Source organism: Scyliorhinus torazame, chromosome 9 (genome assembly GCF_047496885.1).
Source record: "Scyliorhinus torazame isolate Kashiwa2021f chromosome 9, sScyTor2.1, whole genome shotgun sequence".
NCBI lineage: Eukaryota > Metazoa > Chordata > Chondrichthyes > Carcharhiniformes > Scyliorhinidae > Scyliorhinus > Scyliorhinus torazame.
The window spans coordinates 18,032,202-18,059,072 of record NC_092715.1 but is presented as its reverse complement, the minus strand read 5'-3'; the positions used below and the strand labels follow the sequence as shown (position 1 = coordinate 18,059,072).

Sequence of the window (26,871 nt, the reverse complement as noted above, 5' to 3'; positions counted from 1 at the left end):
ACCCACTGCCCCCAACCCACTGCCCCCAGCCCACTGCCCCCCAACCCACTACCCCAACCCACTGCCCCCAACCTACTGCCCCCAACCCACTGCCCCCAGCCCACTGCCCCCCAACCCACTACCCCCCAACCCACTGGCCCCATCCCACTGCCCCCAACCCACTATCCCCCAACCAACTGCCCCCCAACCCACTATCCCCAACCCACTACCCCCCAACCCACTACCCCCCAACCCACTGTCCCCATAACCCACTATCCCCCAACCCACTGCCCTCCAACCCACTGCCCCCTACCCACTACCCCCAACCAACTGCCCCCAACCCACTATCCCCCAACCCACTGCCCCCCAACCCACTATAACCCAACCCACTGCCCGCCAACCCACTACCCCCAACCCACTGCCCCCCAACCCACTATCCCCCAACCCAATAACCCCAACCCACTGCCCCCCAACCCACTACCCCCCAACCAACTGCCCCCAACCCACTGCCCCCCAACCAACTATGCCCCAACACACTACCCCCCAACCCACTGCCCCCAACCCACTACCCCCAACCCTCTATCCCCAACCCACTATCCCCCAACCCACTGCCCCCAACACACTACCCCCCATCCAACTGCCCCCCAACCCACTAACCCCCAACCCACTACCCCCCAAACCACTGCCCCATCCCACTACCCCCAACCCACTGCCCCCCAACCCACTATCCCCCAACCAACTGTCCCCAGCCCACTACCCACTGCCCCCAACCCACTGCCCCCAACCCACTGCCCCAACCCACTGCCCCCCAACCCACTACCCCCAACCCAGTGCCCCCAACCTACTGCCCCCAGCCCACTGCCCCCCAACCCACTGCCCCCCAACCCACTATCCCCCAACCCACTAACCCCCAACCCATGGGAGGCATGGGATATTGGGAAATTTGGCCAGCTGGATAACGAACTGGCTAACCGATAGAAGTCAGAGAGTGGTGGTGGATGGTAAATATTCAGCCTGGATCCCAGTTACCAGTGGCGTACCGCAGGGATCAGTTCTGGGTCCTCTGCTGTTTGTGATTTTCATTAATGACTTGGATGAGGGAGTTGAAGGGTGGGTCAGTAAATTTGCAGACGATACGAAGATTGGTGGAGTTGTGGATAGTGAGGAGGGCTGTTGTCAGCTGCAAAGAGACATAGATAGGATGCAGAGCTAGGCTGAGAAGTGGCAGATGGAGTTTAACCCTGAAAAGTGTGAGGTTGTCCATTTTGGAAGGACAAATATGAATGCGGAATACAGGGTTAACGGTAGAGTTCTTGGCAATGTGGAGGAGCAGCGAGATCTTGGGGTCTATGTTCATACATCTTTGAAAGTTTCCACTCAAGTGGATAGAGCTGTGAAGAAGGCCTATGGGGTGCTCGCGTTCATTAACAGAGGGATTGAATTTAAGAGCCGTGAGGTGATGATGCAGCTGTACAAAACTTTGGTAAGGCCACATTTGGAGTACTGTGTACAGTTCTGGTCGTCTCATTTTAGGAAGGATGTGGAAGCTTTGGAAAAGGTGCAAAGAAGACTTACCAGGATGTTGCCTGGAATGGAGAGTAGGTCTTACGAGGAAAGGTTGAGGGTGCTAGGCCTTTTCTCATTAGAACGGAGAAGGATGAGGGGGGACATGATAGAGGTTTATAAGATGATCAGGGGAATAGAGAGAGTAGACAGTCAGAGACTTTTTCCCCGGGTGGAACAAACCATTACAAGGGGACATAAATTTAAGGTGAAAGGTGGAAGATATAGGAGGGATATCAGAGGTAGGTTCTTTACCCAGAGAGTAGTGGGGGCATGGAATGCACTGCCTGTGGAAGTAGTTGAGTCGGAAACAGAGTAGTGAGGCCGTGGAATGCCCTACCTGCTACAGTAGTGAACTCGCCAACATTGAGGGCATTTAAAAGTTTATTGGATAAACATATGGATGATAATGGCATAGTGTAGGTTAGATGGCTTTTGTTTCGGTGCAACATCGTGGGCCGAAGGGCCTGTACTGCGCTGTATTGTTCTATGTTCTATGTTCTATTAGGGACCTTCAAGCAGCTATTGGATAGGTACATGGATTACGGTAAAATGATATAGTGTAGATTTATTTGTTCTTAAGGGCAGCACGGTAGCATTGTGGATAGCACAATGCTTCACAGCTCCAGGGTCCCAGGTTCGATTCCGGCTTGGGTCACTGTCTGTGCGGAGTCTGCATGTCCTCCCCGTGTCTGCGTGGGTTTCCTCCGGGTGCTCCGGTTTCCTCCCACAGTTCAAAGATGTGCAGGTTAGGTGAATTGGCCAATGATAAATTGCCCTTAATGTCCAAAATTGCCCTTGGTGTTGGGTGGAGGTGTTGAGTTTGGGTAGGGTGCTCTTTCCAGGAGCCGGTGCAGACTCAAAGGGCTGAATGGCCTCCTTCTGCACTGTAAATTCAATGATAATCTATGATTAATCTAGGACAAAGGTTCGGCACAACATCGTGGACCGAAGGGCCTGTTCTGTGCTATATTTTCTATGTTCTATGTTCTATGTACCCGCAACCCACTGCCCCCCAACCCACTATCCCCCAACCCACTATCCCCCAACCCACTATCCCCCAACCAACTGCCCCACAACCCACTCTCCCCCAACCTACTGCCCCAACACACTATCCCCCAATCAACTGCCCCCAACCCACTACACCCCAACCCACTACCCCCCAACCCACTACCCCCCAACCCACTATCCCCCAACCCACTGCCCCCAACTCACTACCCCCCAACCCACTGCCCCAACCCACTATCCCCCAACCCACTGCCTCCAACCCACTACCCCCTATCCCACTGCCCCCAACCCACTACCCAGCCCCCAACCCACTACCCCAACCCACTATCCCCCAACCCACTGCCCCCAACCCACTAACCCCCAACCAACTGCCCCCCAACCCACTATCCCACAACCCACTACCCCCAACACACTGCCCCCCCACCCACTGCCCCCAACCCACTACCCCCAACCCACTACCCTGCCCCCAACCCACTATACCCCAACCCACTACCCCCAACCTACTGCCCCCCAACCCACTACCCCCCAACCCACTACCTCCCAACCCACTACCCTGCCCCCAACCCACTACCCTGCCCCCAACCCACTATCCCCCAACCCACTACCCCCAACCTACTGCCCCCCAACCCACTACCCCCAACCCACTACCCCCCAACCCACTACCCTGCCCCCAACCCACTAACCTGGCCCCAACCCACTACCCTGCCACCAAATAACTATCCCCCAACCCACTACGCCCAACCTACTGCCCCCAACCCACTACCCCCAACCCACTACCCCCCAACCCACTATCCCCCAACCCACTGCCCCCAACTCACTACCCCCCAACCCACTGCCCCAACCCACTATCCCCCAACCCACTGCCTCCAACCCACTACCCCCTATCCCACTGCCCCAACCCACTACCCAGCCCCAACCCACTACCCCCAACCCACTATCCCCCCACCCACTGCCCCCAACCCCCAACCAACTGCCCCCCAACCCACTATCCCACAACCCACTACCCCCATCACACTGCCCCCCCCACCCACTGCCCCCAACCCACTACCCCCAACCCACTACCCTGCCCCCAACCCACTATACCCCAACCCACTACCCCCAACCTACTGCCCCCCAACTCACTACCCCCCAACCCACTACCCCCCAACCCACTACCCTGCCCCCAACCCACTACCCTGCCCCCAACCCACTATCCCCCAACCCACTACCCCCAACCTACTGCCCCCCAACCCACTACCCCCAACCCACTACCCCCCAACCCACTACCCTGCCCCCAACCCACTAACCTGACCCAACCCACTACCCTGCCACCAAATAACTATCCCCCAACCCACTACGCCCAACCTACTGCCCCCAACCCACTACCCCCCAACCGACTACCCCCCAACCCACTGCCCCCCAACCCACTACCCTGCCCCCAACCCACTACCCTGCCGCCAACCCTCTACCCTGCCCCCAACCCACTATCCCCAACCCACTACCCCCAACCTACTGCCCCCAACCCACTACCCCCCAACCCACTGCTCCCCCAACCCACTACCCCCAACCCACTATACCCCAACCCACTATCCCCAAAGCCACTGCCCCAACCCACTGCCCCCCAACCCACTATCCCCCAACCCACTACCCCACAACCCATTGCACCCCAACCCACTAACCCCCAACCCACTGCCCCCCAACCCACTATCCCCAACCAACTATCCCCAACCAACTGCCCTCAACCCACTATCCCCAAACCCACTGCCCCAACCCACTACCACCCAACCAACTGCCCCCAACCAACTATCCCCCAAACCACTACCCCCAAACCCACTGCCCCCCAACCCACTACTCCCCAACCCACTGCCCCCCAACCCACTATCCCCAACCAACTGCCCCCAACCCACTACCCCCAACCCACTTCCCCCCAACCCACTATCCCCCAACCCACTATCCCCCAACCCACTATCCCCCAACCAACTGCCCCCCAACCCACTATCCCCCAACCCACTGCCCCCAACCCACTATCCCCCAACCCACTGCCCCCCCAACCCACTGCCCCCCCAACCCACTACCCCCAACCCACTATCCCCCAACCCACTATCCCCAAAGCCACTGCCCCAACCCACTACCCCCCAACCAACTGCCGCCCAACCCACTATCCCCCAACCCACTACCCCCCAACACATTGCCCCCCAACCCACTACCCCCCAAACCCACTGCCCCCCAACCCACTATCCCCTAACCAACTGCCCCCAACCAACTATCCCCCAACCCACTACCCTCAAACCCACTCCCCCCCAACACACTACTCCCCAACCCACTGCCCCCCAACCCACTATCCCCAACCAACTGCCCCCAACCCACTACCCCCAAACCCACTATCCCCCAACCAACTGCCCCCCAACCCACTATCCCCCAACCCACTGCCCCCAACCCACTATCCCCTAACCAACTGCCCCCAAACCACTACACCCCAACCCACTACCCCCCAACCCGCTGCCCCCCAACCCACTATCCCCCAACCCACTGTCCCCAACCCACTACTCCCCATCCCACTGCCCCCCAACCCACTACCCAGCCCCCAACACACTACCCCCCAACCCACTATCCCCCAACCCACTGCTCCCAACCCACTACCCCCCAACCTACTGCCCCCAACCCACTATCCCCAAACCCACTACCCCCAACCCACTGCCCCCACCCACTGCCCCAAACCCACTACCCCCTAACCCACTACTCTGCCCCCAACCCACTATCCCCAACCCACTACCCCCAACCTACTGCCCCCAACCCACTACCCCCAACCCACTACCCCCCAACCCACTTCCCTGCCCCCAACCCACTAGCCTGCCCCCAACCCACTATACCCCAACCCACTACCCCCAACCTACTGCCCCGCAACCCACTACTCCCCAACCAACTACCCCCCAACACACCACCCCAACCCACTACCTTGCCCCCAGCCCACTACCCTGCCCCAACCCACTACCCTGCCCCCAACCCACTATCCCCCAACCCACTACCCCCAACCTACTGCCCCCCAAACCACTACCCTCCCCCCAACCCTCTACCCCCCAACCCACTACCCTGCCCCCAACCCACTACGCTGCCCGACCCACTACCCTGCCCCCAACCCACTACCCTGCCCCCAAACCCACTACCCTGCCCCCAACCCACTACCCTGCCCCCAACCCACTACCCTGCCCCCAACCCACTACCCCCAACCCACAACCCTGCCCCAACCCACTACCCTGCCCCAACCCACTACGCTGCCCCGACCCACTACCCTGCCCCCAACCCACTACCCTGCCCCCAACCCACTACTCTGCCCCAACCCACTACACTGCCCCCAAACCCACTATCCCCCAACCCACTACTCAGCCCCCAACCCACTACCCTGCCCCCAGCCCACTACCCTGCCCCCAACCCACTACCCTGCCCCCAAACCCACTGCCCCCCAACCCACTACCCTGCCCCCAAACCCACTACCCCCCAACCCACTACTCAGCCCCCAACCCACTACCCTGCCCCCAGCCCACTACCCTGCCCCCAACCCACTACCCTGCCCCCAAACCCACTGCCCCCCAACCCACTACCCTGCCCCCAACCCACTACCCTGCCCCCAACCCACTACCCTGCCCCCAAACCCACTACCCCCCAAACCACTACTCAGCCCGCAACCCACTACCCTGCCCCAACCCACTACCCTGCCCCCAATCCACTACCCTGCCCCAACCCACTTCCCTGCCCCCAATCCACTACCCTGCCCCCAACCCACTACCCTGCCCCCAACCCACTACCCTGCCCCCAACCCACTACCCTGCCCCCAAACCCACTACCCTGCCCCCAACCCACTAGCCTGCCCCCAACCCACTACCCTGCCCCCAACCCACTACCCTGCCCCCAACCCACTACCCTGCCCCCAACCCACTACCATGCCCCAAACCCACTACCCCCCAACCCACTACTCAGCCCGCAACCCACTCCCCTGCCCCAACCCACTACGCTGCCCCGACCCACTACCCTGCCCCCAACCCACTACCCTGCCCCCAACCCACTACTCTGCCCCCAACCCACTACACTGCCCCCAAACCCACTACCCCCCCAACCCACTACTCAGCCCCCAACCCACTACCCTGCCCCCAGCCCTCTACCCTGCCCCCAACCCACTACCCTGCCCCAAACCCACTGCCCCCAACCCACTACCCTGCCCCCAACCCACTACCCTGCCCCCAACCCACTACCCTGCCCCCAACCCACTACCCTGTCCCCAAACCCACTACCCTGCCCCCAACCCACTACCCTGCCCCCAACCCACTACCCTGCCCCCAAACCCACTACCCCCCAAACCACTACTCAGCCCGCAACCCACTACCCTGCCCCAACCCACTACCCTGCCCCCAACCCACTACCCTGCCCCAACCCACTTCCCTGCCCCCAATCCACTACCCTGCCCCCAACCCACTACCCTGCCCCCAACCCACTACCCTGCCCCCAACCCACTACCCTGCCCCCAAACCCACTACCCTGCCCCTGACCCACTAGCCTGCCCCCAACCCACTACCCTGCCCCCAACCCACTACCCTGCCCCCAACCCACTACCCTGCCCCCAAACCCACTACCCCCCAACCCACTACTCAGCCCGCAACCCACTACCCTGCCCCAACCCACTACCATGCCCTAAACCAACTACCCCCCAACCCACTACCCTGCCCCCAACCCACTACCCTGCCCCCAACCCACTACCCGGCCCCAACCCACTACCCTGCCCCCAACCCACTATCCTGCCCCCAACCCACTACCCTGCCCCCAACCCACTACCCTGCCCACAACCCACTACCCTGCCCCCAACCCACTCCACTGCCCCCAACCCACTACCACTAAGGGGTGGGTGTGATTGGGGAGGGGTGAGGCAGGGGTGGTTGTGATTGTGGGAGGGGTGGGTGTGATTGGGGGAGGGGTGGGTGTGATTGGGGGAGGGGTGGGTTTGATTGGGGCAGGGGTGGGTGTGATTGTGGAGGGGTGGGTGTGGTTGGGGAGTGGTGGGTGTGATTGGGGAGGGGTGGGTGTGATTGTGGAGGGGTGGGTGTGGTTGGGGAGGGGTGGTGTGATTGGGGGAAGGGTGGGTGTGATTGGGGAGGGGTGGGTGTGATTGGGGAGGGGTGGGTGTGATTGGGGAGGGGTGGGTGTGATTGGGGAGGGTTGGGTGTGATTGGGGGAGGGGTGGGTGTGATTGGGGAGGGGTGGGTGTGATTGGGGAGGGGTGGGTGTGATTGGGGGAGGGGTGGGTGTGATTGGGGAGGGGTGGGTGTGATTGGGGGAGGAGTGGGTGTGATTGGGGAGGGGTGTGTGTGATTGGGTTTGTGTTAGACAAGATGACACCTTGGATGAAACTGTTGTAGAGAGGGATAGAGGGAGTGTGGCAGGAGAAAGAGGGAACAGCATGGAGAACAGGTGGAGAGGGAAGAGAGAGAAAAAGAGGGAGATTGAACAACGTGTGGGTTGTGTGAGGGACAGTGGGCGCGATTACCCAGAATCGGGGTAGGATGCGACCGCTAGATCATGGGAGAGGCCTCTTCCAGGATTCCTGATGACCGTTACACTTCGCCAAGTCTCACGAGATGTCGCAATCTGGGTCCCGCCCGTAATGGGTGGAGCCCACTCTCAGACGATGAAGTGAGGTTACCGTGCTGACGTGGGATCGAATGGCCGCCCGGCATCCATCGGCCTCGCCGAGGAGACTCCAATCAGGCACCGGTTAGTACTGGTCCTCACAAATGAGGGCCAGGTGTAGCAAGACCTGGGGGTGGGTCTCCCAGGCGATTGGAGGCCCCCTGGTGGTCGGCCTCTGGCCAGGCTGGCACCCAGTGCTGCTGCCAGGGTGCCAAAGTGGCATTGTCAGGCTGCCAGCGGTGCAGACTAGCAGTGCCAAGGTGCCAAGCTGACATTTCGCCTGCGCTGGGAATTATGACTGGGGGTCCCCTGCCGGTGAGTGGTGGGGTGTGTGGCGTTCTTTATGTTGCTAAATTCAGGATGGTTGGCGTAGTGATCACAAAGACCACAAAATAGCTTTAACTTGAACAAAGCTGTAAATTTATTAACACTACTAATTTGGATTTGACACGTACTCCGAAATGATATACAGTTGATAATTAACATATAATGTACACTCACCTATAACCAATCACTATTATAAACTATGATCTGCTCTTACTCACACTATCTTTCCTTCAGTCTATACTCTAGCTAACTCCGACACTTCTCTTCCCCACAAGGCTTAGCATCAATGCCTTATATACTTGTAACTTTAGCTCCATCTAGTAGCTGATCCAGATATTTCATTAACCCTTGCAGTTCTTACACTTATGATAATACCACAGGGTGTGGGGTCGGGGGGGGGGGGGGGGCGCGGGGGGCGCTCATGGCTCCTTCAACAGGTGAGCTGGGGCGTTGAGAGGTCCGGAGGTCACGATGGGAGGGGAAGCCGAGAGATCAGGGCGGCATTTAAAAATGTTTGGCCGATTTCTTCCTGCACTGAGAGAGCCTCGGACATTTGTTTAGATAGCACCCAGAGACAGAAACAGAGTCAGGCAGTGGCAGGCAGGTGAGGGGTTAAGGAGGGAGGTAGAAGACAAAGGGAGATAGACAGCTATGGATAGTGAGGGGGGCAAGGAGAGAGAGAATCATGAGGGACGGAGTGGCCTGGAGAGGGACAGAAAAGTGAGTTGGAAAGAGAGAGAGATAGTGGAGATAAGTAGAGTGGGTGAGAGATAAATAGGAATAATACAGGCCTTTCAATATTACAACTATTAATAGAAATGTGTTAATTCAAGTATTTTCTTCGTAACTGATTAACTGTGGAAAATGTTGAATTCTAGTTTCTGGTATTGTGTGTTTATTTGGGAAGGTGGACATTGTGCTCATGTTCTCGCTCCGACCACAGAGCCGGTTTTGTCAACAGCTATTGGGTAAAAGTTAACAAAGAAATTGCTCCATTGCATCCGGTGTCACTGGCGGAGCGTGCCTGTGATCTGTAAACATGGTGACAGCTGCAGGAAAGCTACCAACAGGGTTTAAAATGAATTAGCTACCACAGTGCGTTGGACCCCTTTAACCTGTGAGACCCACCATTAAGTCCAAAACAGCTAATCCTCTCTGACTCCTGGTTTCTGTCTGTTTCCCTGTCTCCCTCTCTCTCTCTGTCGGTCTTTCCAGTGCTCGCTCACTCTCTTAACTGTTACATCTCCCGCCCCTCCGACCTTTTTCCTCCCGGTCTTTGTTTCTCCCCCTTTCATTCTCTTCCCTCTCTGCCTTTCTCTCACCCTCACGGTCTCTCTCTGTCTGTCTACCGCCTTTCTGTTTCTGTCTCTCGACGTCTGTCATTCTCTGGGTGCGATCGTAACCACCGCCTCGCGCCTGCGCGCAGTTCGCCGGGGCGCGCAGGGTAAATAGGGGGAAAGGCCGAAACCGGAATTTGGGCGTGAACCAGTTTGCGATTCACCCGGCTCGCTGCCAATGCTGGAAGATGGAGGACATTCGATCTTGGACCACTGTGTTTCGGGGGGGGGGGGGGGTGAGCGGAGGGAAGCGGGATTTGGGGGGAAGGGCAGGCCCTCTGTGACGATTAACGTGACAGAAGTTTCACGAGAATCAGGGGCGAAATTCTCCGTTATCGGCGGAAACTCCGCCGATCGGCGCAAAAAACGGCGCAAATCCCACTTGCGTCACGTCATAAAAATGGGCCGATAGTCTGCGGCCCGAAATGGGCTAGCAGCGACGTAACGGGATCCGCGCTTGCGCAGTGGTTCACGCCGTGCAGCGTCATACGCGCTGCACGGCGTGACGGCTCATAAGGCCGCGCAGCTCCCCCCCCCACCCGACCGGAACAGCCGACCGCAACACCCGACTTGATGGCTGGCCGTCGCTCAGCCCCGAGGTTCGAGTCACGCGATGTGGAGGCGCTCCTGGATGCGGTGGAGCAGAGGAGGGACGCCCTGTATCCCGGGCACGGCCGCAGAGTTGCCCCACGCCACAGCCGGCGTCTGTGGAGGGAGGTGGCAGAGGCCGTCACCGCTGTGGCCCTGACACCACGGACAGGCACCCAGTGCCACAAGAAGGTGAACGACCTCGTCAGAGCAGGCAGGGTGAGCGTCCCCCATATCCCCCATATCCCCTCTCCCCCAAATCCCCCCCTCCCCCATATCCCCCATATCCCCCCTCCCCCATATCCCCCATATTCCCCCCTCCCCCATATCCCCCCCTCCCCCATATCCCCCATATTCCCCCCTCCCCCATATCCCCATATCCCCCCTCCCCCATATCCCCCCTCCCCCATATCCCCCCCTCCCACATATCCACCCTCCCCCATATCCCCCCTCCCCCATATCCCCCATATCCCCCCTCCCCCATATCCCCCCCTCCCCCATATCCCCCCTCCCCCATATCCCCCATATTCCCCCCATATCCCCCATATCCCCCCTCCCCCATATCCCCCCTCCCCCATATCCCCCATATCCCCCCTCCCCCATATCCCCCCTCCCACATATCCCCCATATCCCCCCTCCCCCATATCCCCCATATCCCCCCTCCCCCATATCCCCCCTCCCCCATATCCCCCCTCCCACATATCCCCCATATTCCCCCCTCCCCCATATCCCCCCTCCCCCATATCCCCCATATCCCCCCTCCCCCATATCCCCCATATCCCCCCTCCCCCATATCCCCCATATCCCCCCTCCCCCATATCCCCCCTCCCCCATATCCCCCATATCCCCAAGTGAATCCAGCCCTAACCTTAACCTCTGCAATGCACGCGCAACCGATGGCGTGCATTCATATACCTGCCTAACACTGTTGCCTTTTACCCCTGCCACCACCCCCCCCCCCCCCCCCCAGGAGAAGCGCGCACACAACAATAGGGAGCATGTGAGGACTGGAGGAGGGCCCGCTGATGAGAGGCCACTGACCGTACACGAGGAAAGGGCCCTGGAACTGGCTGGCGGACCTGACGACCGGGAGGTTGCTGATGCAGAGGTCGGGGCCCCACGAGCAAGTGAGCCACCAACAGCCCGTCCCCATATCCCCCCTCCCCTATATCCCCCTCTCCCGTATCACCTGATCACTGCCTGATGTCTAACCATGCATGCTTCATTGTGTATCGCAGGACCAAACGTCCAGGCACCCATCCCCGCAGATGCAGACCGCCCGCAGGATGCCCCTCGGAGACCACGGGAGACGGAGAGACCCGAACCCTCCAGCATGCGACGCCCGCAGGATGCCCCTCGGAGACCACGGGAGACGGAGAGACCCGAACCCTCCAGCATGCGACGCCCGCAGGATGCCCCTCGGAGACCACGGGAGACGGAGAGACCTGGAGCAACAGGGAGACGACACCCCCGTCACGTGCGGGAGCGACCACCCAGCGATGAGGGGGGCAGCCACAGGCCCCCGTCACATCCGAGCCAGGACACCACTACCCAGGACACCACTATCCAGGACACCCCTACCCGGGACACCACTACCCGGGACACCCCTACCCGGGACAGCACTACCCGGGACAGCACTACCCAGGACACCCCTACCCGGGAAGACGAAATACCGGACAGTGACTCAGAGTGGATGGGTGGAGACGAACCCCCACCCCAAAGTGCCATGGACTCAGAGTGGGACGAAGAGCACGACACAACGCCACTGCTGTCACCAACACCCTCCACCATCGCAGAAACACTCACCACGGTTGGGCACTTTAGTGATGAGGCGTCTGGTACACTCACTGGTGCGCACAACACAGCCGTCCCGGTACAGCAGGTGGAGGTAGGAGCAGCAGAGGGACCGGGCGGTCGGAGGGCAGCCCAGGCCAAGCGAACATCTGCCGCCCAGATGGATCCCGGGTTCCTGCAGTTACCACACCCACACATAGATCCGATGCAACCACCGACACGGAGACGAGCGAATAGGGTGACGGGTGGCTTGCGGCGGCTGCGGTCGCAGGTGGAGGAGTCCACCCGCGTCCAGGAGCTGGGAGTGGTCCCGGTCATGCGTGCCACCCAGGCTGACACCGCACGGGTGGCGTCCGCGGTGGAGGCAATGGGTGCGACGGTGTCAGACATGGGGAACGGTTTGCGAGGCCTGGGGCCTTCCGTGCAGGCGGCGTCTGTGGCCCAGGAAATGGCTGCCCTCTCACAGGAGGCCATGAGCCAGTGCCAGCGCCAGATGGCAGAGGCGCTCAACGCCATAGCCCAGTCTCAGCAGGCCATGGCCCAGTCTCAGCAGGCCATAGCCCAGTCTCTGCAGGCCATGGCCCAGTCTCTGCAGGCCATGGCCCAGTCTCAGCAGGCCATCGCTGAGGGCATCGGCGCCAGTGGCCATGTGCGAGCTGGCGTCGCACTGTCGCAGACAGGGTTCGACAACCCCCTGGGCTCCATGGCTGCAAACCTGCAGACCCCTGTCGATACCAGCACGGGCCTCCAGGACTGGCAGCGCCAGATGTCGGGGGCGCGTCGGATGGCCAGTCCGTTCGCATCCCCCACCCATGTAGAGGCCTGGGGGCCATCGGGCACCCCGAGGGAGGAGGAGGTGGTGTGGTCCATCCCGGCTCCCTCTGTAGGGGAGGTCCCGGTACACCGCGACACCTCGGACTCCCCCCCTTCCGTCCCAGGTGCATCGGGTGGGCAACGGGCAGGACAGGCTGGCAGCTCGCCATCCCAGTCGCCCGGGCCGCAGCCTGGCCCATCTAGGCCAGGACGCCCCAGGAAACGGCCGCCAAAGGGATCCAGTGTCAGAGGGCAGGAATCACAGGAGTCCACCTCCAGTTCTGCTGTACCGTCTGGGGAACCACGTAGACGTAGTCAAAGGGCCCGTAAGGCCAAACAATTAGACACTGAGTAAGTTGGCACGGGTGCAGGGCACAGATGAGTTTTAGGCGCTAGGGCACGTGCATGAACTCCTTTGGTTATTAAAGTCAATGTTACACCTACCGAAGCTGCCTTTATGCTCTGTCCAAAGTGTGCGGGGGTGTCATGTACGTTGAGCGCAAGTGTGTGTGTGAGGGGTGGTCTTACCTCAGCCCCAGGTGAGTCTGCCCCCTTCCCCCTGGGCCGCCATCAACATCCCCCGGGCAGAGGACGGGACCGTGCGCTGCAGTATCACAGCCGCATGCAGGGATGGTCCGGGTGGATGGTGGTACTGTGGCCATGGGTCAGACATAGTCCAACGATGTAGAGCCAGGAGCTCATCGGAGGCGGGCTGTCATCATTCTCCATGGCCTGCGATAGACACGCGTCCACCCGCAACTGGGTGAGCCCGGCCCGTTGTGCCGCCGGTGGATCGGCAATTGGGAGTGGGGGGGTGGTGTGCATGCGGGTGGGGTGTGTGGGGTTGGGGAGGGGGGTGATGGTGCTGGGTGGATGGATGGGTGGGGGGTGTGGGTGGTCGGCTGTTGTCATGGTGTGCGGTCTGTGGCCATACTACCCGATTCCCACGCCCATCTAGTCAGTGAAGCGGGCGTCTATCAGTCTGTCCCGTGCCCGCTGGGCCAGCCGGTAACGGTGGACAGCCACCCGTCTGTGTCTACCCCGTCTGCCCTGACCATTGCCCCCATCCCCCTCATCTGGGGAGGACTGGGCCTCTTCCTGCTGCTCCTCCACTCCGCCCTCCTCTGCCTGCGGCACATCGCCCCTCTGCTGGGCTATGTTGTGCAGGACGCAGCACACCACAATGATGCGGCCGACCCTATCTGACCGATACTGGAGGGCGCCCCCAGAGAGGTCCAGGCACCTGAAACGCATCTTCAGCACGCCAAAGCACCTCTCGATCACTCCCCTTGTCGCTACATGGGCATCATTGTAGCGGTTCTCCGCCTCATTGCGTGGCCTCCGTATAGGCGTCATCAGCCACGATCGCAATGGGTAGCCCCTGTCGCCCAGCAACCAGCCCCTCAGCCGGGGATGGCGTCCCTCGTACATGCCGGGGATGGATGACCGCGACAACACGAATGAGTCGTGTACACTGCCTGGGTAACGGGCGCAGACGTGCAGGATCATCATGCGGTGGTCGCAGACCACCTGTACGTTCATCGAATAGGTCCCCTTCCTATTAGTGAACACGGCCCTGTTATCTGCAGGTGGCCGCACGGCGACGTGCATCCCATCGATCGCGCCCTGGACCATGGGGAACCCGGCAATGGCAGAGAAGCCCACGGCCCGGGCATCTTGGCTGGCCCGGTCCACGGGGAAGCGGATGTAGCGGTGCGCCATGGCATAAAGGGCATCTGTCACTGCCCGGATGCACCGATGCACCGATGTCTGCGATATGCCGGACAGGTCCCCACTCGGTGCCTGGAATGACCCCGTTGCATAAAAGTTCAGGGCCACCGTAACCTTGACGGACACGGGGAGAGGGTGTCCCCCGCCAGTGCCACGCGGTGACAGGTGTGCCAGCAGGTGGCAGATGTGTGCCACGGTTTCCCGGCTCATCCGGAGTCTCCTCCTGCATTCCCGGTCCGTGAGGTCCTGGTATGACTGCCGGGGCCGGTACACACGGGGCGCCCTCGGGTGCCTCCGTTGCCGTGGGGCCGCGACGTCCTCCTCCCCCTCCTCGTCCTGTCGGTCAGGTGTCCCTCCAGCCTGGGCGGCTGCCGCCTGCCCCTCTGCGGCAGCCTGCGCCGCCTCTCTGGCACGCTCCTCCTCCTCCTCCTCCTCCTCCTCCTCCTCATCCAGGGCAACATAGACATGAGCGGCTGCCACCACGGCGGCCAACATCGCTGGATGATCTGAAAACATGACGACCTGGTGGGGGGGAGGGGAACGACGACATGTCATCATTGCCCATATCCCCTCCTCCCCCCAGCCAGGTGGCATGGACCGCATGGGTCCAACTGTTGGAGGCTGGCACCTGGCCAGGTGGACCAACTCATTTGCCCTCCCATCACCCACCCCGGCACGGACCCCCCCCCGCCCCAACCTCCACCCCAGCACGGACCCCCCCCCAACCTCCACCCCGGCACGGACCCCCTCCCCAACCCCCAACCTCCACCCCAGCACGGACCCCCCCCCCCCAACCTCCACCCCGGCACGGACCCCCTCCACAACCCCCAACCTCCACCCCGGCACGGACCCCCCCCCCCAACCTCCACCCCGGCACGGACCCCCTCCACAACCCCCAACCTCCACCCCGGCACGGACCCCCTCCACAACCTCCACCCCGGCACGGACCCCCTCCACAACCCCCAACCTCCACCCCAGCACGGACCCCCCCCCCCCCAACCTCCACCCCGGCACGGACCCCCTCCACAACCCCCAACCTCCACCCCGGCACGGACCCCCTCCACAACCCCCAACCTCCACCCCGGCACGGACCCCCTCCACAACCTCCACCCCGGCACGGACCCCCTCCACAACCCCCAACCTCCACCCCGGCACGGACCCCCTCCCCAACCCCCAACCTCCACCCCAGCACGGACCCCCCCCCCCCAACCTCCACCCCGGCACGGACCCCCTCCACAACCCCCAACCTCCACCCCGGCACGGACCCCCTCCACAACCTCCACCCCGGCACGGACCCCCTCCCGGCACTCCCCCGGAGCCCAGCCTACTCTAACCACCCCCCCCCCCCCCCCGCCGCACACACACACAAGCCGAGACACACCTCTTCTCAGGCAATCAGTCTGCGGCCACGCCATTTCCTGCCCAGAGCCAACCCCCCAGGCCGTCACTCACCTCCTCGCTGGTCGGCGTGAGCCTGGAGCACCGGGTCACGCCGATGAAAAGGAGGTTTGATTGACGTCGACGTGAACGGTCATCACGTCGACGGGACTTCGGCCCATCCGGAAGGGAGAATATCGGCAGGCCGAAAATCGGCTGCCTTGCGCAGGCCCGTGACATTCTCCGCGGCAGCGGCGCCATTAACGCCCCGCCGACTTTTCTCCCTTCGGAGACTTCGGCGGGGGCGGGGGCGGGATTCACGGCGGCCAACGGCCATTCTCCGACCCGGCGGGGGGTCGGAGAATGACGCCCCAGGTGTTACCCGTTTTAATAGTGATCACTTCCATTCCCTCCAGCTACACCCCCTCTCCCCCAGTATCGACTCAGTGCTCCTCAATCTTCACGGGGGCTGTTTAGCACAGGGCTAAATTGCTGGCTTTGAAAGCAGACCAAGGCAGGCCAGCAGCTCGGTTCAATTCCTGTAACAGCCTCCCCGAACAGGCGCCGGAATGTGGCGACTAGGGGCTTTTCACAGTAACTTCATTTGAAGCCTACTTGTGACAATAAGCGATTTTCATTTCATTTTTCATCTTTCCGGGTCTTCTGTTACGTTGAGGTATATCCCCAGGATGCACATCAGAGATAAAGGCAGCCTGCTGCTTTCCGCATCTTATGGCCTTTGGTGCAATTGGCGAATGCCCTCGGGGTGGGCCGGGAAGCGGAGGGTCCTGGCTGACTTACTGCTGTCACAGGCACTACCCTGTCACCCTGCTCTGACCGCTGCTCCTGAGGAGTCAGGAGCGGGGGAGTCACACGAACGGGAGACAGCCGTAGTCGCCTTGGTATCTCCAGGTTGGTCTCCAGCGCTTCCTCCTCCCTGACAGTCCCCCTCGGGCCCTGGGGGCCTCCATGGGACAGAGGGGCAGCTGGAGTGAGCTCCAGAGGCTCTGCCAGGCCTGGAGGCTCCCCACTGTCTGCACCACGGTATCGGCGACCTCAGCGACGGTCCTCAGTGACTGGGCCATGCCCTTCAGTGCCTCGACAATGGCCACCTGCATCTGGGACACCTCCCTCAGCGATTGGGACATGATGTTGAAGCCCTCAGCCACGGTGGTCACAGACTGAGCCAGGCCTTGGGCATCACCCTCAAGACGTGGATGCCGTGCTCCAGGCTCTCCACTGCGGTCGTCACCCTAGCAGTGTTGGCCTCAGTGCCACACATTTTCAACACCATCTCCTGCACCTGAAGCATTTGGGACTCCTCCAATCGGCTACACAGCCGCTGGACTGTTGCTGACATCACTTCCTGAATGTAATGGCTGTCATCTGCACCAGCTCTGGGAGAACCTTGTCCAGGGGCTGGATGGGACCCAGCTGAGGCCTGGGATCCAGCAGATCTCCGACCGCCGTCTCCCTTGGTGTTCCTGCCTTCACCTGATGTGCATCAGCGTCCTGGTGCTCACCAGACTGTGCCCCAGAAGCCTGGCCACTAATGTGACCCATGTGTCTCTGCGCTGGTGGAAGGTGGGGGTGATAGCTGTGACACCTCGATGGTGGTCTCCTCGGGAGGGAGGGGGCAATGACTCCGGATGGCTCGGCCACATCTGATGGAGATCCTGGGAGAGAATGCCCGTGAGAGGGAAGGGTCACTTTGTCTGACATGAGCTATTCACTTGAGACAGGTCAGCTGGGTGAAGGGGCTGTGGACCCTCACCTCTGTGGCGCAGGCCAGCCTCGCTGCCGGTGACTGCTCTCTCCTTGGGCGAACCCACGATTTCCAGGGCCCGTTCCTCATTGAGAGGGAGGACTGGGATCTCTGGGACTCAGGCCCCCATCTTGGCCCCTTCCCGTTTATTATGGGTTATCAACTCCTGACGGGACAAAGAGTGATTGTGAGCCGCAATGGGTCCGGGGGGTCTATCGCAGGTGGCATGTGTCGGCGCCGCACCTGGACATGAAGTGGGTGTGCTGGTGGGTGCTAGGGGACCAACAAGCACAGAGATGGGATGTGGGGAGAGTGCGAGGTGTCAGCCAGTGACTTGTGCGAGCGGGTGGGGGAATTGGGAATTTGAGGGGTGGCAGGCAGAACTGATGCCAGGAGAGAGGTGGTAACTTACCCTTGTAGCCGAGTGGAGGTCGTTGCTCATCCTCCGACATTGTATGGCGGTCCTCCTGGTCACACTGCCCGTGCTGATAGCCGCTACCACTGCCCTGCAGGCGGCATTGCTGACCCTGCTGCTGGGGCTCCGACCCTCTCGGGGGAACAGGATGTCCCACCTCTCATCCACCGCGTCCGGAAGCCCGGCCAGGTCCGCATAGGACCAAAAGTCACAGGACCAGAATTAGGCCATTCAGCCCATCGAGTCTGCGCCGCCATTCAATCATGGCTGATATGTTTCTCATCGCCATTCTGAGCCATTCAGGACTCCGCAGTTACCAGACTCCGGAATGCCCTCTTCACTGAGCAGTACTACACTCCGGATGCTTCACCCAATGACTGTGTCTATGTATTTTTATTGTGTATCTATCGTATGGCCTATGTTTTATTTTGCGTGGACTGATCTGTCTGAACTGTACACAGAACAATACTTTTCATTATACCTCGGTACACGTCACAATAAAACAAAACAAATCCAATCCAATCCTTTTCCCCAAGCCCCCGATTCCCTTATTAATCGAGAACCCATCTCTGCCTTAAAGACACTCAGTGATTTGGCCTCCACAGCCTTCTGCGGCAAAGAGTTCCACAGATTCACCACCCTCTGGCTGAAGAAATTCCTCCTCATCTCTGTTTTAAAGGATCGTCCCTTTAGTCTGAGATTGTGTCCTCTGGTTCTAGTTTTTCCTACAAGTGGAAACATCCTCTCCACGTCCACTCTATCCAGGCCTGGCAGTACCCTGTAAGTTTCAGTAAGATCCCCCCTCATCCTTCTAAACTCCAATGAGTACAGACCCAGAGTCCTCAAACGCTCCTCATACGACAAGCTCTTCATTCCAGGGATCGTTCTTGTGAACCTCCTCTGGACCCTTTCCAAGGCCAGCACATCCTTCCTTAGATATGGGGCCCAAAACTGCTCACAATACTCCAAATGGGGTCTGACCAGAGCCTTCTCTAGCCTCAGAATTACATCCCTGATCTTGTATTCTAGCCCTCTTGACATGAACGCTAACATTGCATTTGCCTAACTGCCAACTGAACCTGCACGTTAACCTTAAGAGAATCATGAACAAGGATTCCCAAGTCCCTTTGTGCTTCGGATTTCCAAAGCATTTCCCCATTTAGAAAATAGTCTGTGCCTAAATTTAGCTGTTTAGCACTGGGCTAAATCGCTGGCTTTGAAAGCAGACCAAGGCAGGCCAGCAGCACGGTTCAATTCCCGTAACAGCCTTCCTGAACAGGCGCCGGAATGTGGCGACTAGGGGCTTTTCACAGTAACTTCATTTGAAGCCTACTTGTGACAATAAGCGATTTTCATTTTTTCATTTCATTTTCATTTCAATTCCTCCTTCCAAAGTGCAGAACCTCACACTTTTCCACTTTGTATTCCAGCTGCCAGATCTTTGCCCACTCTCCTAGCCTGTCCAAGTCTTTCTGCAGCCCCCCTGCTTCCTCAATACTACCTGTCCCTCTGCCTATCCCTCTGGGCGGCACGGTAGCACAGTGGTCAGCACTGTTACTTCACAGGTCCAGGGTCCCAGGTTCGATTCCCGGCTTGGGTCACTGTCTGTGTGGAGTCTGCACGTTCTCCCCGTGTCTGCGTGGGTTTCCTCCGGGTGCTCCGGTTTCCTCCCACAGTCCAAAGATGTGCAGGTTAGGTGGATTGTCCAAGCTAAATTGCCCCTTAGTGTCCAAAAATGGTTAGATGTGCTTCTGGTGATAGGATGGAAGTGTGGGCTTAAGTGGGGTGCTCTTTCCCAGAGCCGGTGCAGACTCGATGGGCCAAATGGCCTCCTTCTGCACTGTAAATTCTATGATCTGTGATATGTTTGTATCATCTGCAAACCTACCAACAATGCCCTCAGTTCCTTATTCCAAATTGTATGTTGTGAAATGTCATGGTCCCAACACCGTATTTGTCATTCCCAAAGTGTGGAGCAGGCCTCTGCGCTGCCATGCTTGTGTGTTGAGGGAGTGTTTAAAAGCAGCTTGTTACTGGCGTGATGTTGGGGCGCGGGTCCGGCGATTCAGATGGCGAGACAGCCTGTGCCAGCAAGAGGTTCGTGGGGGCTCGTTTCCAACATGACGTGCTGTTGAATACGAGCCGCGATCTCTCCAGCAGGAGAAACACCCGCCAATCCCGCTCAAAATGATGCTGCGCTTGGAAATGGTTCCGTTGAATTGCGCCCTCTGTCACTTTCCCTCTGTTTCTTAGTGCTTCTCTCTTTCCCACTCTGACTCTTTCTGTCATTGTCTCCTACCTTTATCTCTCTCTCGCACTCTCATTCTGTCCATCCGTCTCTGCTGGGAGTGGGAAAGATTTGACAGATGGAGGTTGTTATCGTTGGTGACAAGTATCGAAAACTGAATGTTATTTAAATGGAGAGACAGCAGAATGTAGCAATACTGAGAAAAATGTGTGGCCAGGGAGAGGGAGCCCCTCGCTGTACCTGTCCTGGGAGTGTTTGATGGGAACAGTGTAGAGGGAGCTTAACTCTGTATCTAACCCTGTGCTGTACCTGTCCTGGGAGTGTTTGATGGGGACAGTGTAGAGGGAGCTTTACTCTGTATCTAACCCTGTGCTGTACCTGTCCTGGGAGTGTTTGATGGGGACAGTGTCGAGGGAGCTTTACTCTGTATCTAACCCTGTGCTGTACCTGTCCTGGGCGTGTTTGCTGGGGACAGTGTAGAGGGAGCTCTGACTCTGTATCTAACCCCGTGCTGTACCTGTCCTGGGAGTGTTTGATGGGGACAGTGTCGAGGGAGCTTTACTCTGTATCTAACCCTGTGCTGTACCTGTCCTGGGCGTGTTTGCTGGGGACAGTGTAGAGGGAGCTCTGACTCTGTATCTAACCCTGTGCTGTACCTGTCCTGGGCGTGTTTGCTGGGGACAGTGTAGAGGGAGCTCTGACTCTGTATCTAACCCCGTGCTGTACTTGTCCTGGGGTGGGATTCTCCGCCGCGCCGGCCGGCCAATGGGGTTTCCCATTGTGGGCACCCCCACACCGTCGGGAAATCCGCAGGCGTGAGTGCGCTGTCGGCGAAACAGAGGATCCCGCCGACCGAGAATCCGGCAGTTTATATTTTGAATACCTCGGTCAAATCTCCTCTCGGATTTCTCTTCGCATAACAGTCCTAACTTCTCCAATCTGTCTTCATAACTGTAAACCCACATCCCTAGGACCATTCTCGTGAATGTTTTCTGCACCCTCTTCAATGCATTCACATCCGTCCTGAAGTGCAAAGACCAGAATGGGATGCATTACCCCAGCTGAGGCTAACCAAATTCAACATCACTGAGTGTCTTTAAGACAGAGATAGATAGGTTCTTGATCAATAAGGGGATCAGGGGTTATGGGGAGAAGGCAGGAGAATGGGGATGCGAAAATATCAGCCATGATTGAATGGTGGAGCAGACTCGATGGGCCGAGTGGCCTAATTCTGCTCCTATGTCTTATGGTCTTATGATCTTAACACAACCTCCTCACTCCTATGGGGCGAGATTCTCCGAACCCCCGCCGGGTCGGAGAATCGACGGGGGCTGGCGTGAATCCCGCCCCCGCCGGTTGCCGAATTCTCCGGCATCGGATATTCAGCGGGGGTGGGAATCGCGCCGCGTCGGTTGGCTGCCCCCCCCCCACCCCCGGCGATTCTCCGGCCTGGATGGGCCGAAGTCCTGCTGCTAGGATGCCTGTCCCACAGGCGTGGATTAAACCACCTCTCTTACCGGCGGGACAAGGCGGCGCGGGCGGGCTCCGGGGTCCCGGCGGGACAAGGCTGGCGCGGGGCGATCTGGCCCCGGGGGGCGGCCCCCACGGTGGCCTGGCCTGCGATCGGCGCCCACTGATCCGCGGGCGGGCCTGTGCCGTGGGGGAACCCTTTTCCTTCCGCCTTCGCCACGGTCTCCACCATGGCGGAGGCGGAAGAGACTCCCTCCACTGCGCATGCGCGGGGATGCCGTGAGCAGCCGCTGACGCTCCCGCGCATGCGCTGCCCGGAGATGTCATTTCCGGGCCAGCTGGTGGGGCACCAAAGGCCTTTTCCGCCAGCTGGCGGGGCGGAAATTAGTCCGGTGCGGGCCTAGCCCCTCAAGGTTGGGGCTGGGCCCCCCAAGATGCGGAGGATTCCGTACCTTTGGGGCCGCGCGATGCCCGACTAATTTGCGCCGATATTCTCTGTCCCTAATAAACTGGAGGATACCTTGGGCGGGATTCTCCCCTACCCGGCGGGGCGGGGGTTCCGGCGGGATGGAGTGGCAGTAACCACTCCGGCGTCGGGCTGCCCCATAGGTGCAGAAGTCTCCGCACCTTTAGGGGCCAAGCCCTCACCTTGAGGGGCTAGGCCCGCGCCGGAGTGGTTTCCACTCCACCGGCTGGCGGGAAAGGCCTTTGGCGCCACGCCAGCCGGCGGCGAAAGGTCTTCACTGGGCGAAGCATGCACGGGAGCGTCAGCGGCTGCTGATGTCGTCACCGCGCATGCGCAGGGGAGGGGGTCTCATCCGCCTCTGCCATAGTGAAGACCATGGTGGAGGCGGAAGAAAAAGAGTGCCCCCACGGCACAGGCCCGCCCGCGGATCGGTGGGCCCCGTTCGCGGGCCAGGCTCCCCGGGGCCAGATCGCCCGCGCCCCCCCCCAGGACCCCGGAGCCTGCCCGCGCCACCTTGTCCCGCCGTTCAAAAGGTTGTTTAATCCACGCCGGCTGGAGAGGGTTGACAGCGGCGGGACTTCGGCCCATCGCGGGCCGGAGAGTCGCCTTGGGTGGGCCCGCCGACCGGCGCGGCGCGATTCCCGCCCCCGCCGAATCTCTGGTGGCGGAGAATTCGGGACACGGCGGGGGCGGGATTCACGCCAGCCCCCGGCGATTCTCCGACCCGGTGGGGGGTCGGAGAATCGCGCCCCTGATCCCGCCGTCAGAGAACGGCACACGGGCGAGAAACGCACGGCTAGTGAACCGGAAAATGCTGCCCATTGCCTCTCCATGTTCTCCCTACCAAAATGCATCACTTCACACTTTTCCCCATTTGAATTTCAGCTGCCATCCGTCTGCCCATTCCACCAACTCATCTGCGTGCTTTTAAATTTCTACACTGTCTTCAAAGTTCACAATACCTCCAAGTTTCGTATCACCCACAAAGTCTGAAATTGTGTACCGTACACCAAGGTCCAGCTCATTAATATATATCAGATGAAGCATGGGCCCCTGGGGAACTCAGTTACAAACCTCCCTCCAGCCCAGAAAATATTCATTGAGGAAGAGCGATACAGACTTGAAATGGTAACTTTAATCTCCCTCTGCACAGGTGCTGCCAGACCTGCTGAGTTTTCCCAGTTTTTTTTCCATTTTTGATTCTTAACCATTATTCGCTGTTGCTACTTCCTGTCATTCAGCCCATTTTTTCCTGCACATTGCTACTGTCCCTTGTAACCCGTGAGTTGCAAAGTTTCTCACAAGTCTGTTGTGTGGCACTATATCGAATGCCTTCTGAAAGTCCACGTACACCACATCAGCAGCATTGCCCTCATCGACCCTCGCTGTTACCTCCTGGAAAAACTCCATCGTTAGTTATACACGATTTTTCCCTTTTGAAATCCATGCTGGCTCTCCTTAATTGAACCACAATTGTCCATGTGACTGATAATTCTGTCCTGTTTCGAGACGTTCCCCACCACTGAAGTTAATCCGACTGGTCTGTCATTACTGGGCTTATCCTTAGACCCTTTTTCAACTTGGGAAGCATTTCACTTGGAAAGAATGATGGCCGCTGGCAGCAATTGAAATATGTTTTAAATAAATAAACCTTTGATGTTTGAACGAAGGGGTCTGGTGGTTGCATGTGGCCACACTGGAATAGAAGAAGGGTTGTGAGATTGATACCTCGGAGAATTATTCTCACCAAATGTTTTCTCTGAACCAGATCGGCCGAGCCCCCCACAGGACCTGCAGTTGGAAACGCTGAACTGTACAGCCTTCAGAATGCGATGGAGGCCACCGCGGCGGCACAGTGGTATCACCAGTTACACGGTAAACAAAATAGCTTTTCTACATCAAGTAAGGTTCAGGTCCAGTAGAATAAGAAGCAACCTCAATATTTAATGGCATTCCATTATTGCTATTCTGCTGAACTGGCGAAGGAGGGATTCCAACATTATTGAAATGGCCCCTAGTCATTGATCGTGGTCCCTGAGTGGACATGGGGAGTCTTTTGGACATTGTCCTGAAAGTGGGTGGACATTGGAGGGTCTTTGGGACACTGTCCTGAAACTGGGTGGACATTGGGGTGTCTTTCAGACACTGTCCTGAAACTGGGTGGACATTGGAGGGTCTTTGGGACATTGTCCTGAAACTGGGTGGACATTGCGGTGTCTTTGGGACATTGTCCTGAAACTGGGTGGACATTGGAGGGTCTTTGGGACATTGTCCTGAAACTGGGTGGACATTGGAGGGTCTTTGGGACATTGTCCTGAAACTGGGTGGACATTGGAGGGTCTTTGGGACATTGTCCTGAAACTGAGTGGTCATTGGAGGGTCTTTCAGACATTGTTCTGAAATTGGGTGGACATTGGAGGGTCTTTGGGAGATTGTCCTGAAAGTGGGTGGACATTGGAGGGTCTTTGGGACATTGTCCTGAAACTGAGTGGTCATTGGAGGGTCTTTGGGACATTGTCCTGAAACTGAGTGGATAGTGGAAGGTCTTTCGGACATTGTCATGAAATTGGGAGAACATTGGAGGGTCTTTGGGACATTGTCCTGAAACTGGGTGGACATTGGAGGGTCTTTCGGACATTGTCCTGAAACTGGGTGGACATTGGAGGGTCTTTCGGACATTGTCCTGAAACTGGGTGGACATTGGAGGGTCTTTGGGACATTGTCCTGAAACTGAGTGGATAGTGGAAGGTCTTTCGGACATTGTCATGAAATTGGGAGAACATTGGAGGGTCTTTGGGACATTGTCCTGAAACTGGGTGGACATTGAGGGGTCTTTGAGACTCAGTCCTGAAACTGGGTGGATTTGAGTTGGTGTTTGGGACCTTTGCCTGGTCCCCAGTGGAGAAGTGGAATCGTCTGGTCAGTATCCTGTCTGCCGGGTGAAGGAGAACAGTTTCAGAAACATTGTCCTGAGTGACGGAAGGTTGGGAATTTATAGTCTGCTGACTCGATTGAAGTGACGGAAAGAGATGTCCTGGAAACTGCGAGTGGACATTTTCATGAGGAATAATTGAAATCAAACTGACTGATTTACTCTCCTGCGATACTGTGTCTGTGATTCCTATTGACCAGGTACTGTACGCAGAGATGAAGAATAACAGACCTGTCCTGCCCAAGATAGCTCAGGATGTACAGCTTAGCCAGGACCACCGCAGCACGGTTAGTATCTGGCATTGTGGGGATTGTTAGATTTATTTATCAATAATGGTTGGTCCAAAGAAAGAAAATAAGCAACACAAATTTATTATCCTTTGGAATTAGTTATTAATTGTCAAAAGTTGTCCATGTAAATAGCTCCTTCGACTCAACTGTCCAATCCTGTGATCCCTTCATAAATTCATAAGGTACAGGAGCAGAATTAGGCCATTCGGCCCATCGAGTCTGCTCCACCATTCGATCATGGCTGATCTCATCCTGGCCTCAACTCCACCGTCCTGCCCGTTCTCCATAACCCTTCAACCCATTACCAATTAAAAATCTGTCTAACTCCTCCTTAAATTTCCTCACTGTCCCAGCATGCACCGCACTCTGTGGTAGCGAATTCCACAGATTCACAGCCCTTTGGAAGAAGTAGTTTTGCCTCAAATCTGTTTTAAATTTGCTACCTCTTGTTTTAGAATTCCCTACATGAGGAAACATCAGCTCCACGTCTACTTTATCCACGTCGACTTTAGTATCTTGTATACCTCGATTCGATCTCCCCTCGTTCTTCTAAACTCAAGAGAGTATGGGCCTGAATTGTTCCATCTCTCCTCAAACCCCACATCCCTGGAATCAATCCGGTGAACTTCCTCTGAACTGCCTCCAATCCCACAACATCCCTCCTCAAATAAGGGGACCAAAACTGTGCACAATACTCCAGGTGCGGTCGCACCAATGCCTTGTACAGTTGCAACACCTCCTCACCTTTACACTCAATTCCTTTTGCTATAAGTGCCAACATCCTCCTACATGCTTCAACCTAGAGGGACCAAAGCAGCATATACCTGGGAACATTCCCCCTCCAAGTCACTCACCACCCTGACTTGGAAATATATCGGCCGTTCCTTCACTGTCGCTGGGTCAAAATCCTGGAACTCCCTCTCTAACTGCACAGTGGGTGTACCTGCACCATGTGGACTGCAGCAGTTCAAGAAGATAGCTCACCCCCACCTTCTCAAGGGTCAATTAGGGATGGGTAAATAAATGCTGGCCGAACCAGCAAAGCCCACATTCAGAGAAAAAAATAAAAAGAAATAATTGTGATGCTGACAGTGCTGATCAGGGCAAACAGAC

The 26,871-nt window shown here is 58.2% G+C and overlaps 1 protein-coding gene across 1 annotated transcript in view; it reads left to right on the top strand.

Moving 5' to 3' along the window:
- Positions 1 to 26,871, top strand: part of egflam (EGF-like, fibronectin type III and laminin G domains) — a 260,696-nt gene that overhangs the window by 4,027 nt on the left and 229,798 nt on the right. Inside the window, exons 2-3 of the mRNA XM_072517542.1 lie at positions 24,305 to 24,411; positions 25,669 to 25,755. Coding sequence (XP_072373643.1) covers positions 24,305 to 24,411; positions 25,669 to 25,755 — 194 coding nt within the window. The remainder of the gene's footprint in view (positions 1 to 24,304; positions 24,412 to 25,668; positions 25,756 to 26,871) is intronic.